This window comes from Podarcis erhardii (assembly GCF_964252035.2).
Source record: "Podarcis erhardii genome assembly, chromosome: 9".
Taxonomy (NCBI): Eukaryota; Metazoa; Chordata; class Lepidosauria; order Squamata; family Lacertidae; genus Podarcis; species Podarcis erhardii.
Genome location: NC_138512.1, coordinates 26,454,678 through 26,470,119, shown reverse-complemented (window position 1 = coordinate 26,470,119; position 15,442 = coordinate 26,454,678). Strand labels below are relative to the sequence as shown.

General features: G+C 40.3%; 1 protein-coding gene across 2 annotated transcripts in view; it reads right to left on the bottom strand.

Annotated features, from left to right (window-relative positions):
- The window catches only part of SCFD2 (sec1 family domain containing 2), a 155,475-nt gene that overhangs the window by 98,434 nt on the left and 41,599 nt on the right, over nt 1-15,442 (bottom strand). For both annotated transcript variants that reach the window (XM_081875816.1, XM_081875817.1), the window contains exon 5: nt 1,186-1,435. In XM_081875816.1, coding sequence (XP_081731942.1) covers nt 1,186-1,435 — 250 coding nt within the window. The remainder of the gene's footprint in view (nt 1-1,185; nt 1,436-15,442) is intronic.

Genomic DNA, 15,442 nt, shown 5'->3' with positions numbered 1-15,442 from the left:
TACACCAAATTACAAATGCTTCCTTTAAGCCACAGAATCCACACTAATAGGAAAAAAAGCAGGAAGTTATAGGATGTATCCCAAACGACTATATTAACTCCCCATCGAATGAAACTGAATCACAGGTGTTGACCTAAGTGGATAGACGTGGAGGCCTTGGTAACATGGAATTAAAATATTTTATCCACCAAAGAGGTCCACACATTGCAGCGGAGAAGGAAGATCCCTTGATACACTTTTGTAGTTTATTACCTACCTGATGGCGCAAACTTGTTTGAGGAGGTAAGGGTAGTCACATCATTGTGAGCAACATCATTGGGAGTGGTTAAAAATATAATTTTTCTGTGTTTTGTTTAAAAAGCCTAGTTATCTCTACTGCTTCACAACATGTAAACACATGAACGCTTTCTGAACAAAGTAGTTTACTTAGTGCACTAAAATTCTCTTTTCATGCCTGTTCAGATTTTGGACACTGATAGGGTGACAGTTGCTTCAGTGCCATTACTTTTAAAACCATTTTCTCATAAAAAGAATTATCCCAACTAATTGGGGATCACCTGAAGAATGTTGAAGATATCACAAGGCTGTGTAGCCAATTAGATATGGCTGGTAGGCAACATCATGGAGCCAATTCAGGAGTTCTGGCAATACCTTCTAAACTGGCGCACTGGCCTTTTTGCAGCACTTCTGAAAAGTTGACAGAAAGCAGAGGACACTTTCCCCAGCCCAGAAACATTTGACTACAAAGCAACACCCCTTCCTTCAAGCTTTGCATGAGTTACAGCTAGGCAATTTCAACTCTACAGTCCTACTACTTTAGCCCAGCACAGAAAATCATTTACTATGCCATACATCACTAAAACCCTGGACATACAACATTGTTTAGGCTGCAATTCTACATGCAATTACCTAGCAGTAAGTCCCATGGAACTCAATGAGGCTTACCGGTACTTCTCAACAGATGCATATAGAATTGCACTTAATTTGCTAGGATAGGATTTCATTCTCTTCAATAAATGTGTGTGCAATGCATTTTATAAATAAATAGTTAAAGCATGCAGCAGGTATTAGCAGCACCCTGAAAGCCTCGGAATAATTAATCTATTTTTAATTGATGGAAGTCTATAGCTTAAACAGTGTCCGAACAGACCTGCTCCTTGAACGAGGAAGGGAATCTACACTTACCTGTTATTTTCTGCAATAGGAAAGGCAGTTCAGGCTCGTCACAGAGAGATTGGACGAGAGCCTCTTTCACTTCTCTTTCAGCTTCATCCAACTCTTTTCCAGTTTTGAGTTCCCCAACTATGGAGTAAATATACACCAGCAATACAAGGAAGTCTTCGGGGGTATAATCATCATCTGTCCTGTTCTTATGAGACTTGATGATAGGCAACAATTGTTTCAGTACAGTAGGTAATGTTGACTCCCCAATATTCTGCAAATAGAAAGGGGGTTGGGGGAAAAACCACGTTATAAGAATTTGAAGGAAGGCTGCATTGTGGTTCACATATTGTTTCACAGAGTACAGCTTAAGTAGGTTCGTCTTTAAATGAGAAGTGAATCAAATTTCTCCCTGATATTTACAATGAGTTATTGCCCTTCCCCTCAAAGTGACTTGATAGTTGCTTGGATCTGTTTCAGTGTGGGATTTTATGAAAGTGACAGACTTTCTTGGGGCACAGGAACATACCCTCCAAAGTTTCTTTCATGAAAATAGGGACACCCTATTATTATTATTATTATTATTATTATTATTATTATTATTATTATTATTATTCCACCCATCTGATTGGGTGGTCCCAGCCACTCTAGGTTCATAATAAAACATTAAACATTAAAAAAAACTTCCCTTTACAGGGCTGCCTTCAGATGTCTTCTAAAGGTTGTATAGTTACTCATCTCCTTGGCTTGGGGGGTTGTATAACGCCATACCCTCCAACAGTTCTCTGAGGAAAACAGGGGTGTCCTAAGGAAAAGCGGGACATTCTGGGATAAAATAAGAAACCAGGGCAGTTTATGTAAATCTGGGACTGTCCTTGGAAAATAGGGACACTTGGTGGGTCTGCAGGAAATTGCTTCAGTACATAGTGGTTACTGATTCTGTACCCAAAGTTTTTTTAAAAAAATAAAATAGATAAGCCACACATTCTAAAAATATATTTTATTTTATTGAATACTTGAGCCTTTTAAAAACTAGTGTGCAAACTGCCATAAGCATAAAAGGTAGAACAGATTACAAATTAAATAATGATAATAAATATCGGCATACAATTTCTGTTTCGTTTAGAAAAATAACTGGAAGAAGCAGGCGTCAGGCTGGTAGTGGAAAATAATTTGATGAAGAGTGTAAAAAACATTTTAACCATAGATCAGAGTTTTCATGTGCCTTACAGCACAATCCTTTGCACGTCTACTCAAAAGTTAGTCTCACTGAGTTCAACAAGAGGTAAGGGTGTACAGGATTGCGGTATTAATCTCATAGGTCAAAAACCACCAGAATTTTTTCTTTGGCAGAGTTGATTTTTTATGCATGAGAATAAACACATGAAGACCCTGAGGAAAGACAATGTTCAAAAGCAGTGGGGAACTCTTCATAAAACAAATTACTACTTCCCAGCACCAGTCTGCCGCCTGACTCTCTCTTGTTTTGCATTGTTGTTCCTACTGATATAAGAATTATATAATTATATACCTGACATGTCTAAAGATGGTGTTTTATATTACAACTGGACAGCGATACATATGAAAACAGGCAACAAGCCAGCTTCTTCAGACTACATCCAAACACCACAGAGCTTGGAAATTTGCCAAAAACAAAATCCTATAGCAGCTTGTCATTAACCAGCACCTCTAAATGATTTAGGAGCTCTCTCTGATGTTACAAATCAATCAATTACACTGATTGAACAGCCCTGAAAAACAAAAACAAGTTTTAAAAATGTAACTACCCGTGACCCAAATTTCCTGCTGGTTATGTTGGCCTCAGGTTAGCCTTGTTTGTCTATCATCAAGGGGTCTAGTAAAAATAATAAAACAAGGGTCAATTCTGTGCTTCTGAAAACCCCCATAAAAACAGTCACACTAGCCAAGGTGGGCCCAACCAAGATGACTCTCTACCACCATTCTATACTTATTGTCACTTGGTTATTTTAGCATGATACAAAGGCAAGCATGAAAGGAGGAGGTTGGTCTTCTTCTCTCTTCTCGCTAGTCTGTTTTGTATTAAACTGGAACTAAGAAATAATCTACTATCCCTGAAGAAAAAGCGGTGACATCAGTTTGCTGACTGCTCCAGTTTGGGTTTTGGCAGGTTGGAGGGAATAAAGGGAAAAAATGTATTTCCCAAAGTAAGAAAACAGTTTTATTTTGCAAGATGTTACACATAAATCTAACGTCATGTATTAAAGAACTGAGGGAAAATCAATGCCATAATCATTTTTTTAAAGCCCAAACCTTTATACTTGTGTAGAACCTTATATTATTAAACACAGAGTTCATACAGAAGGTATCCTTCCCTTGATCAAATCTGCTATGAACTTGCACATGCACAATAAATTTCTGGCTCTCATTGGGCCTACTAGTTTTCAAAACTGTGGTAAAAACTGTGCCACCATTCTGACTTTTATTGGGGGTGGGGTGAGGTGAACAATTTTGAAATGTCAGACAGAAAGTATTCACACTTTAACTTCGCATGTTTCTGGAGGGTTTGTTTGTAATGCCTACCAATACCTGAACACACATGTTTTATAACTCTGACACCAACATTATTATAGAGTATGAAGCAGTTGTGGGTGAAACCACAGAGCCTAGGACTTGCCGATCAGAAGGTCGGCGGTTTGAATCCCCGCAATGGGGTGAGCTCCCGTTGCTCGGTCCCTGCTCCTGCCAACCTAGCAATTCGAAAGCACTTGAAAAGTGCAAGTAGATAAATAGGTACCGCTCCGGCAGGAAGGTAAACGGCATTTCCATGTGCTGCTTTGGTTCGCCAGAAGCGGCTTAGTCATTCTGGCCACATGACCCGGAAGCTGTACGCCGGCTCCCTCAGCCAATAAAGCAAGATGAGCACCGCAACCCCAGAGTCGGTAACGACTGGACCTAATGCTCAGGGGTCCCTTTACCTTTACTGGATTGTGCTGTAACAAACATTCCAGGCCCTGGACAGTTGTATGACAAATAAATTTGCTCTCAATAAGTTGTCCAGCCTATATCTGGAACAAATAAGAACATGCTCCTTGCCTAACTCTTTATTTCAGAATTCTCCCCCTTTTCTGCTAATTTTCGTGAAGACAAATTATTTGTATAATCTACTGGCAAATCACTGAGGTATCTACGGGAACTGTTAGTATTATGCCAAAATTTAGGAGATGTTTCAGGACTAGAAATTCTAGGATGGGACTTTTCCACCTGTTGAAGGTGACCGAACATGCTTTGTTACTGGAATTTTCCTTATGACCAAATGACACATTGAGCATAATTGGGGTTGGAAAATGAATCAAGCAATCTCTGAGAAAGATGAGGACGGAAGGCACTAATGGTAGTACCCGTAAAAGTCAACCCACATGTCCCTGAAACCGAAAACTCTATTGCAGTATCATACTAGTAGCATACATGTTGGCAGAAAAGGAAGACACAAGCTAGGCAGCAGCAGATGATCCCCTTCAGTCCTTTACAGGGCAGGTTTTTCATGTATTCAATAGGCAACAGGGGGAAACAATCGGGAAAAGTTAAAAAGTGAAGTTGGTTTTATTTTCTAATCCCTGTTTTGAAAACAGGTTTTAGTGAACAACATTAACCTGTTACTTCTAAACTAAGCTTGATTTATGACACGTATACATATATGTATTTTCTCCCTCTTAAAACAGGTACCCAAATACCCACCAGTTAAGTAGAGACAACAAGACCTCCATCAGATTAGACCGCACTATCCAGTACTGTCCAGCTACTTTGTAGAAATCAGTGCAACAAAAGCTCTTTCCCATTTCTTTTCTTTGCTCAATGCTCCTTCCCATCCTCCTTCTCCTTTCTGAGTGGCAATTTCCTGCCTCCGTTAAACTTTAAGCTTCTTGATTGCTCTGGTTTCTTCTCAGTGGAACCTGTCAAGATTCTGTTGTTGACTTTATTACACCATAAATGGAAGGCTTAAAAACAAGTGACCCTCCCCTAATAACAAATTAAATACCTATAATTGCCAGATGCCAAATCTTCCAAACTCTCACGGACACGTGGAATTCACCAAGTTGCTCTTCTGGGCAGCATGTCGTTATATTTGTGACTATAGCATACTTGCAAATTAACCAAACATAAAGTTATGGGTACAGTGGTACCTTGGGTTACATATGCTTCAGGTTACAGACTCCGCTAACCCAGAAATAGTACCTCGGGTTAAGAACTTTGCTTCGGGATGAGAACAGAAATTGGGCTCCGGCAGTGTGGCGGCAGCAGGAGGTCCCATTAGCTAAAGTGGTGCTTCAGGTTAAGAACAGCTTCAGGTTAAGAACGGACCTCTGGAACGAATTAAGTACTTAACCTGAGGTACCACTGTATTTTGTTGCAATTGATTGGCTTAGTGTAGGGTCAGCAGGAATAGAAGCTGGCCATTGTTTTTCTTTAAAGCACTCCTAAGAAGGTTTACAAGAAGCCTGGATTTTGTAGCATGAATTATCTGCAAAAGTTGGAGCTTTTAAGTCTACTCATCTGCACTCTCAACCAAGAAGCTGTTAACGATGACCAAGTTCAAACTGCAAACCTCAGCCACCACAGAAGCCTTAGTAATAGCAATGGGTGATCAGTATGAACGAGTAGTATGCACTGAAATATAGCTTCTTTTCTGCTTTTCCTTTTCCCTTTACACAAATAAGTGAGGATTCAGCTTTTAACCCTAACTTCCTAAGAATGTGCAAACCTGTAAATCATGGTTAGTGACTTTTTAATGTGTATTTAATAAATATATATGTTGCTGTTCAAAACATACCATCTTCCCACAGTGCTTTACAACACTGAAAAAAGTTTTAAAGCCACATTAAATATCAGAACTACGCACGAATGATAATAACAGCAGTAAAATATTTCACTTCTTCTGATCCAGTTCCACAATTTAAAGTTGGCTTAGCATCCTGACTTGTAAGCCACTAACCACAGTTTCTGGGTTCACAGGTAACAGGAAACGATGGTTAAGAGCTGAATCCCAGCTTGTTCAGCTGCTCCTGAAAAGGGAAGAATGAAGCACTCTCAAAAGAGCTCCAGCCACCAACGGGCAGGTTGTGCATGTCCTGGTTTATTAAATCAGGAACTGATCCTGTGAACCAGGCCATAAACTAACCATGAACTAACCATGAGAAAGACTGAGGACATGCAAATGACCTGTGCTTCAGAGAGACCACTTGGAAGGATCAGCTGTGATGTAAGAGGGCCCAAAATAGCAGATCAGAGCAGCACCATCCTCAACTGATCCAACTGTACTTCAGCCAAACAGTGGTCCATGGCCTTGGGCCTTAATAGGACTAACCATCCTGTTGGGGAATTTCAGTTAATGCTAGTAAGTTTTATTAGATTTTAAAGTTTTATGATATTTTGAAAGATAAAAACCTCACTGTGTTGAAAGGGTACGTGTTATATGTACTTTGACCTTGCTGTAAACAACTTTTTCAAATACTGTTCACAGTAGAGGTGCAAAGTAAATAGGTATCATGAATGTGGGCTTCTATAGTAGGAAATACTGCCCCTTTCTCCTTATTATATCTAGAAGAAGTGTCCTGAAGTACCCTGTTGTTGTTGTTGCTGCTGCTGCTGCTGCTGTTGTTGGCACCCATCTGTCTCGAGAAACAATGGAGTGTGCCTCTGGGGGAGAAGTCTAACCACATGTTAGCGGCACCAAAGCGACTTCCCCAAGGCACAAGCCTGGACAGTGTGTATGGAGGTCCTAGGCTGCTCAGACAACAAGACCCCGCTCTTGGGATCACTGTATGTTGCAAAGAAAAGCAGAGCAATACATTTGGCACCAGCTTGGCTGCAGTAGTTGTTAGGAGGAGGCACATAAAATACCATCTAACTGCCTTAGGGACTCCACTCTGGATTTGTGTAGAGTTTACTCCTTAGCCTTTTCTGCTCCTGAAGACATCCCGCAAGGAAGCAGAGATTTAGGATCAGAGCTTTCCTTCTCCTAGATGGGCTATCTTCCCAGCTTGACAAACCCCATCTACCCCTCACTTCCCCCTACAGAACATGCAGAAACCACCTTCTTGACAGCAGGGCCCCACGATTGGTCTCATCTGCTCAATCTGCCAGAGCCTGTCTTTGCATGAAGGAGAAGTCCCTGCTTCAGAGATCCTGGCAAAGCAATAACCGGACATCTCTCTGGTCTACCATTCTGTTCCAATGCTTTGTGCATTGTTACAGAACGGGTGCATAACTGATGCATGGATTTGTTACCTTAAGGAGAAGCCTCCTAGCAGGATCTCTGTTATTGTGATACTGTATGCTAAAAATGTTCACAAGAATTCTCCCAGTAATTCTTACAAACATGTGGTAAGTGGTAGGTAGTGTTATCCCCCTTATTACAGATGGGAAGCTGCAGGACAGAGACTTGGCTGTGCCCACAACAGTGAGAGTGGCATTAAAACCAAAGACACATGGGCTCCTAACATTTTACAGCCCAAGTTATTAGGGTTTTTAAAAATGTCACGTCACAGTAAACAAATCTACCACATTTTGCTCACTAGGTAGATAGGTGTGTGTGTGTGTGTGTGTGTGTATGAGTGGGTGAGAGAGACAGACAGATGGATAGACAGACAAAGACCCCACAGTTATTTCCCCCTTAAAACTGAAAATGAAATTTCTGTATAGCAATCAAAGCAAGGAAGATCTGCTGACTGTTCTCTGCTTCTCTGCTCCTGTCAAATTCTAATGCTTTCAACAAAAAAAGAAAATTAATGGTAGGTGGTCTGCTATAGCTGTGCAAAAAAAAAAAAAAAAGAAGAAGAAGACAAGAAAAGTGTTTTAATTAGCCAAGAACACCAAAAACATTATTGTGCAAATACTGGCGAATCTTCAAACAAGAGTACATGCTGTCCGTTTTATTCACAATGAAAAAGTTCTTAAGAAAGATTTCGATAAAGATTTGCCTCCCTACTTGCAGCCTGCATTTGTAATGTTTATGTAAGTGAGGGATATAAATCTTTTTCAAATGAACCCCACTGTTCTTGAACCAGACTGCTTGTTATAAACTGCCTGTTTCCGCTTTGCCTGCTTAAGCAAGCAATGCAGAGCCTTGCCCTGGACATACTGGAACTAATTTAATGTGTTCCAGGTTTGATCCTCACTCCCTCCTCCCAGCTTTTACGGGTAGATTTTACACACTGGATTACTGCTGACTTTAACAATGATTCATGTGATAAGTGGAGTTTGATTTGTTATGCCATTGCAGAAAGGGTGCCCTACCAACAAGAATGTCACCAACTACTGTTAAAAATGAAACAATCCCAATCCCAAATACAGAAATTTACAAAGCACTAGGAAACAACTCGCACATGCAAAATTACTCTCAAACCCTTAAACAGGGCTGAGCTTTATTGTCTCGGCACCGAAAGCGGAGAGAAGATTTTGCAGGCGGCTTTATTTGACTTGGAAGAAAGCCAACAAACATTCTGTTCAACGGATTTTTGTACTAAGAGACTCGTGCTTACTGTTCAAAACACAAAACCACCACAGGAGACGATAGACCGAATTGCAATTCTTTGTATCGCCTAAGATTCTGCTCCTTATTGTTTCAGCAGTGATTAATTGGAAAAGACAAGCACAAAGCAATTAGTTGCACACTCTTGTGCATTGCACAAATATGTGGAACATAATGAAAGCTATGTTAAGAGTGGCACCATGAAACTGAAATAACTGCTAGTTAATTTTAACCTCCTCAAATCTCCCTCTTTCTCTCTCTCTCTCTCTCTGAATGCAAGTGTGAGTATGCAGACACAATTTGTCTGAGAGACCATTCTACCTTCCAAACCATAAGATGGCAGTATTGCACTAAGTTGCTAAACTGTAAGATATGTTGGAAGGAGGAAAGAGACAAGATTCCTGTGTACTGAGTTTCATCTTGTAAAAAAAAATTCACGAAAACAACAAAACTGATGCTGAACTTCAGCAGAACACTCTTCAGTCTCATTTCATTTAAACGGAATAGGGTTATTAATTCTTAAGGCGCAAAGCAGAGGTTAGTCATTCTATGCATACACTCACGCATAAGCCAACTATGCTCTGAAAAACAATTCAGTGAATCAACCTGGGATACAAGCTTTGAAAGTTAGAAAACATAAGGGTACAATATACTTCGTCCTTGTGGGGTGGGAGCAGTCTTTAAGGAAATGGAGCAAAACACTGCACAGACACTGTGGCAGTTTTCTTCCAAACAATGGTGTGGTTTTATGCTTCATAACCCTTGGCAGAAGTGTTCAGCAAGGAAACAAACTGGCGCACTGAAAAACACCATCTCAAATGCTTTTCACTCCCTTTGGGGAAGCAACAACAACAACAACACCCTCATTGCCAGGACTTGACACTAGAATCAGTCATCTGATGCATCTCTATAATGGACAAAGGGCATATGTTTTAGCACAAACAAGAATGCTTAGTGTTCGTAATTTCTGCAGCACTAATTGGCTGATGGGATCTCTTCCCAAGTCCCTGATTCTCTGAAGCTTGCAAAGGAGGAAGGAGAGTGAACAACTGTTACATGATTAAACCACAAACCCCAGCCCACCCATTCATGTTTATTGAGTATAAAAATAGGCTAACGGGCCATCAGGGAAACACAAAAGTTGAGTTGTTGTTTTAAAAAATAACCTGTTTTACAGTGTGCATTTATAAATTTAATATAAGCAACATTCAGTTATCAAAGTATTTGAGAGCTGTGCAGGAGGGTTAAAGTATCAAGGATCTGATCTAACTACAACTGTGGGACCACATCACATGCTAACTCATCACTAGTCTTCTAGCTTATTATTATTTTACATTTTTATCCCTTTCCTCCAATTGGACACCTTCATCTGCCCCTGCTGGAACAAATCATGTTTCTCCCACCCAGCATGGTCATTGATTAGGGTTGACATAAGTTGCTGTCCAACAAAATTGTAGGACCTTCCCATCCCTGGTCTACACAAGATTTCTCATTGGCTGAGATCATATATGGAAAATACCCTTCCAAGTTAAAAATGTCTAAGCAGCTGCAATCAAGCTGGCAACAAATGAAGAAGTGGAAGGCAGGAAGGTTCAGTAAATATTTTTTGTGCCTTCTTCCAGTACTTTATTTGTAGCAATAATTCGGTCTCATGAAAACTCAGAGCAGTGCTATTACGTACAAGGATCTTTCTTGCTGCTTTGGGGGGCACCAAGGTCAGGGCTTAATAAGAAGTTCCATTCAGACATCTAATTCAAAAGAGCAAAATAACATCTCCCTACACCAGAAAATTCTTACTTATTTTTTCAAACATGGGGAAGATGAGGAGGCAGGCAGCAGGGAAGAGATGTTTTTACATTTGCAAAGGTAAATCTTCCTTGGGGCATTTATCTGTATCGGAAATGTAGAACAAGAAGGTTGGCAATCACACAATTTGTTATATTTATTTATGGAATTTGCTACGTTCATTTGCATCTAGCTTCATTTCCTGGAAATTTAAATGCAAGCTTGATCAGTGAGCATGAATCCTTCAGAGAGGATGCCCAGAGGCCAACTCAATTAACAGAAGAGGAAATGCAAGTGACAGTGATGGAACGCACTGTGGGCAGGGAACATTCTTCTACATCTATACTGACAAGCTTTTCAGGAATATTACTCCTTCAATATCCTCCCCCCCCCATCTAGACCCAGTTCCAAAGAGCTGGGATGGCTTTAGTCTTCTCTGGTGGATGATCTATATTGAGAGAAAGGGAAACTGTGACCCTAGTGATCTTCCTTGATAATCTCATCCATTTTGGGACTGGGAGATGGAGATGTTGTGATACAAGGGTTTTGTTGCTACCTGCAGGGCTGTTTCTAGAGAGTGCAGTATCCTGTGTTTCCCCTTAAAAAGTTTTGTTGTGAGTGACTTCCCTCACTCCCATTAATTCTCCAGTGCTATTTAACATCTACATGAAGACGTTGGGCGTGGTTAGCAGGGGTTTAGGGCTTGGTGTCCTCAATATGCAGGCAGCAAGCTCTACTTCTTTATTCCATCTGCACAGTGTGGTTGGAGGTACAGATGGCTACATTAGCAAGTTTCCAATGCCTGGCTAAAAATACCTGCTTCTTCAGGTATTTGGAGATACAGTTGTACCTTGGATCCCAAACGCCCTGGAACTCGGATGTTTTGCCTCCCAAACGCCACAAACCTGGAAGTGATTGTTCTAGTTTGCGAACGTTCTTTTGGAACCCAAACATCCGATGAGGTTTCAGCGGCTTCTGATTGGCTGCAGGGGATTCCTGCAGCCAATCAGAAGCCACGATTTGGTTTTCAAACGTTTTGGAAGGAATAGATCCCATTCGACTTCCAAGGTAAACTGTACTTCAGTCATTCTGATTTTAACCAGTGCCTTAGCCTGTTTGCTCTGCTGTGCTGTTTATATGTAAATGTTTTATACCAGATTTTAGTTTTGCTAGAAGTGTTTGGTCTGATTTGTTTGTATGTACGTTTCCAGATATTATGTTGTAGCTGTCATGTGGTTACTTTGTAATGAAGGGTGCCATTTTCATTTTGTTAATAAACCAAATGCCTGTCCAGTGGGCTTACTAACTTTTTTGTCGGGGAACAGATGTCGCTTGGTAGTAGATCATCTGCTTTACCCCCAGAATGTTCCAGGTTTAATCCCAGCATCTCCAGGTAGATCTTGGAGAGATCCATGTCTGAAATCCTGGAGAGGTAGTGTCAGTAGGTGTAGACCTACAGTAAAAGTAGGCTTAAGTAGACCAATGGCCTGAAATCAGATTCCCAGTTCCCCTTTGAACAGCAGATCTCCAGGCCATATTGGAAGCTACCTTTGAAACACCACACAGTTTCTAAACTGTCTTGCTGGAAATAACGTTGCATTTTGGGAAGCACAACCTGAATCCCATTTTTTTATACACAGTTGTGTAGTTCTTCCTATCCATGTAGGGTTTAAAGTTCCAGGTGAAAATACTTGAACCTACATGGCCAGACTTCTTAGCACCGGGCATCAAGGATGCCTGGCTCAAGAAGGATAGTTAACAAGTATGAACACAATATTCTGTACTCCTGTTTTCCTACATGCATAAACCAAAATTAGAAGGAAAAGCTTGCTTGGCAAATGTGCATTCTTGCTGCAGATTTGATAGCTTAAAAATCTTTTAAAATACAATAGTTTTAGGACATGGACATTATTCTACATTTCTGTCTGGCACATATGTTAGGTCTATATGTGATCAACAAAAATAATTAATGTGAAAGGGATAGAGAGAGAAAGAGAGAGGTTAGCATCTTGAGATGTCTTGCAACTCAAAACTGAAATATTCAATGAGATAATGAAAGGTGAAATATGGTTTGGTTTGACTGAAGTTATGTTACTGGGAGCCCCTGACATTAACTGTACAGAGATATATGCTTGAATAGCCCAAAATTCCAAATAAGCTGCAAGAACCAAGCTGAAGTCGTGTGCGTGAACTTTTCAACCTGAAGTTTTTTACCAGAGAAAGCGCCTTTGCAAGGGCTAATTGAAGGCACATTTCTTTCAAGACGTTCACTCCACTCTGGTTTTCATTTTGGACTTCTTGCTATGTCAAAAGTCATGTTGCAAAAGGGAATTCAAGTTTATTATTAAATCAGGAGCAAGATTTTTTCCCTGTCCTTACTTTGTCAGTCTACACCAACCAAACATGCTTTAAGTTTTGGCTTCACATTCTGCGTGCCCAAATAAGATTGTGTTACTTGCACCTGAGGATAAAGTGTAAACAGATATCAGGGCAAACTTTAGCTTTGCTCTACATAATAGGAAGAAGAATGAGGGGAAAGTACACTGTTCTCAAATTTTGCTGCCATTCTTCCATGAAAACAGTTAGGAATCAAAACCAAGTAATCAAAACTAGAGTTGAGCCAAATGTTCTCTCTCAATGTCCTCAAAAGTAACTATTTCAAGAGCAGGGAAACCTATTCAAAAGTGATTAATTTTGCCTTTTACATGGCTCCTCAAAACTACCGGTATTTACAGGCAGTGTTTCAGTCCTCTTTTTCCTTCCTAAGTGAACCCTGCCAAGGTACTGGATGAGATGAATTCATGATCCTATGTAATTATCTGATTTGGTTATGTTCTGACATCCCTAAAAGAAAATGAAATCTATTCAGAGCAATGGTGATGTTTCTTATCCTGGTTGCTGTGATAATTCTAGCCAAGCAAGAATCATTTCATTCTCTAATATTGAAACACTCTCAATGCTACCTTGTAGTAATCACTGAAAATCATCAATAGGGGAGCTGCCCCATTTCAAAGCTGAGAAAGATGCTCATGAAATGACCCACCACTGTGGGCTCAGCTCCTTTTCAAAGCAGACAGATCATACATGTTAAAACACTTTTATACAGCCCTTCCTCATGTCAGACTTCAGGGTAGTGTGCAACATAAAACAAATACAATGAACAAGAAAACATATATCACTTTAAACAGACTGAAATTCGCAGTGTTAAATCTGTAAAATCTATTGAAGTGCCAGGGTAAATGAACATAGATAGACTGTATATCTGTACAGACTTTAAATGAAAATAGAAAGGACACAGTCTAAGGGCAAAAGTAGACTTTACTGGAAAACCCAGAGTTCCCTGTTTGAAGGATCAACTGTAGGGGGAAATTATCAGGACAGAGGAGGTGCTTAAAACATTTTCCAGCCTACCATTCCTCCCCTGCCAATTCCTCCCTGTGGTGGGCATATTAAATTATTTTATTTCTACATGGTCTCAGAAACTGGAAGCAAGGAGGGGAAACAGTCCTATCAGTAGGAGAACAGACATCTATGGGAGTGGTTAAGTGTTTCAACTGCTGATCAAGTCCACCCTGCAAATGCCTCACAAGTCCTGCATTCAAAGCTGTTGAACAACCATGAAATTCTGCCCTGAAGGGCAGTTTTGCTGCTGCTTCTTTTTGTTCCATATAGACTGCACACATACAGGAGGGAACAATTTTTCTTTTGGTGAGCAGATAAGATGAAGATTGTGGCCTGGGTAGTTGACTTTGCTTGTGGGTTGAAAAAGCAGTTGTTTAAAACTATAGTACAATCAGTTTCAAGAATGTTAACATTTCTCAAAAAGAAGATAATCTGTATCTAGAGTTTATAGAAGCAAAAAACAAGTATCTAGATTTTATGGTAAACATTCCGCCCCCCATAATATAGCCAGAATCATCATCATCATTGTATAGTTCTTGAGCATAGTTCTGTATACTCAATGGGGGCATTAGGGTTGTTTTTCTTCAAAACAGGAGCACCCGCTCCAGCTTTCCATATGGCATAACAAACTGCTTTCGAAACTGCAACCGTAAAAAGTCCAGCATGGAGTCAGCTATTGAAAGAAAAGGACTCAAAAACTCCACTGGGTTTCTGCAAACCCTTGGGCCTGGTCAGAAGTAGCTCTTTTGGATCCTGCCCAATGAATTTTGGATTGGAGTATTAGCTCAACTGATTCCTCTTCGGGTCAAAGGGAAAGCAGCTAAAGTCCCTCCACAAACACAAGAATGGCATCCATGATGTATTTTCAAGGCACGAAATGTCAACCAACGTTGGAATACAAAAACACATGAGGACATCCATCGCAAAGCAATCGCTCCCAATTATGTGAAACATGTTCCTGTTATCTTTGGAAGTTTTGCAATTTCAAAACATTCATAGCAGGAGAAGCTAACTCAAGGGCATTAGTGCATACTTCCAAGCGCAAAAATGTGATGATGTTTTTCAGAAAGTCTCTAGATGTTCACCAGATGTGACACACATTTGCCTCTTCCTTATAAGATGATGGTGTGCCTCTAAAGTTGGCTATAGTAATATCAATGTGTGATACTAATCATTCAAAAATGCCTTGCAGATATTCAGCAATTTGCAACTTGTGTAAACCTGGTTCTCTTTCAAGGCGATCCTTAAAATGCCTTGCCTTTTAAGAGTGTCTATCTGCACAAAATATGTTTTTTCTCTCTGCAAGACATCAGATTAAATAGGTCACCATATAAGCTATTTAGTACATCTAGTTTCTCTCCCATATGCTGGAATTTGGCTGAGTGGGTGATTCAAGATAATCAGCAAGGAGGTATTAGTTGGCACAAAGAGCTCAATATTCTGTGGTGACGTGTGCATGATGTGCACATGCCATGTGATGTGTGCACACTGCACAATGTGCTCACGTCACTCGCACACACTGAACGCTGTGTGCACAACACATCAACACATTAGCATATTGCGTGGTGTGTGTGCGACACGTCA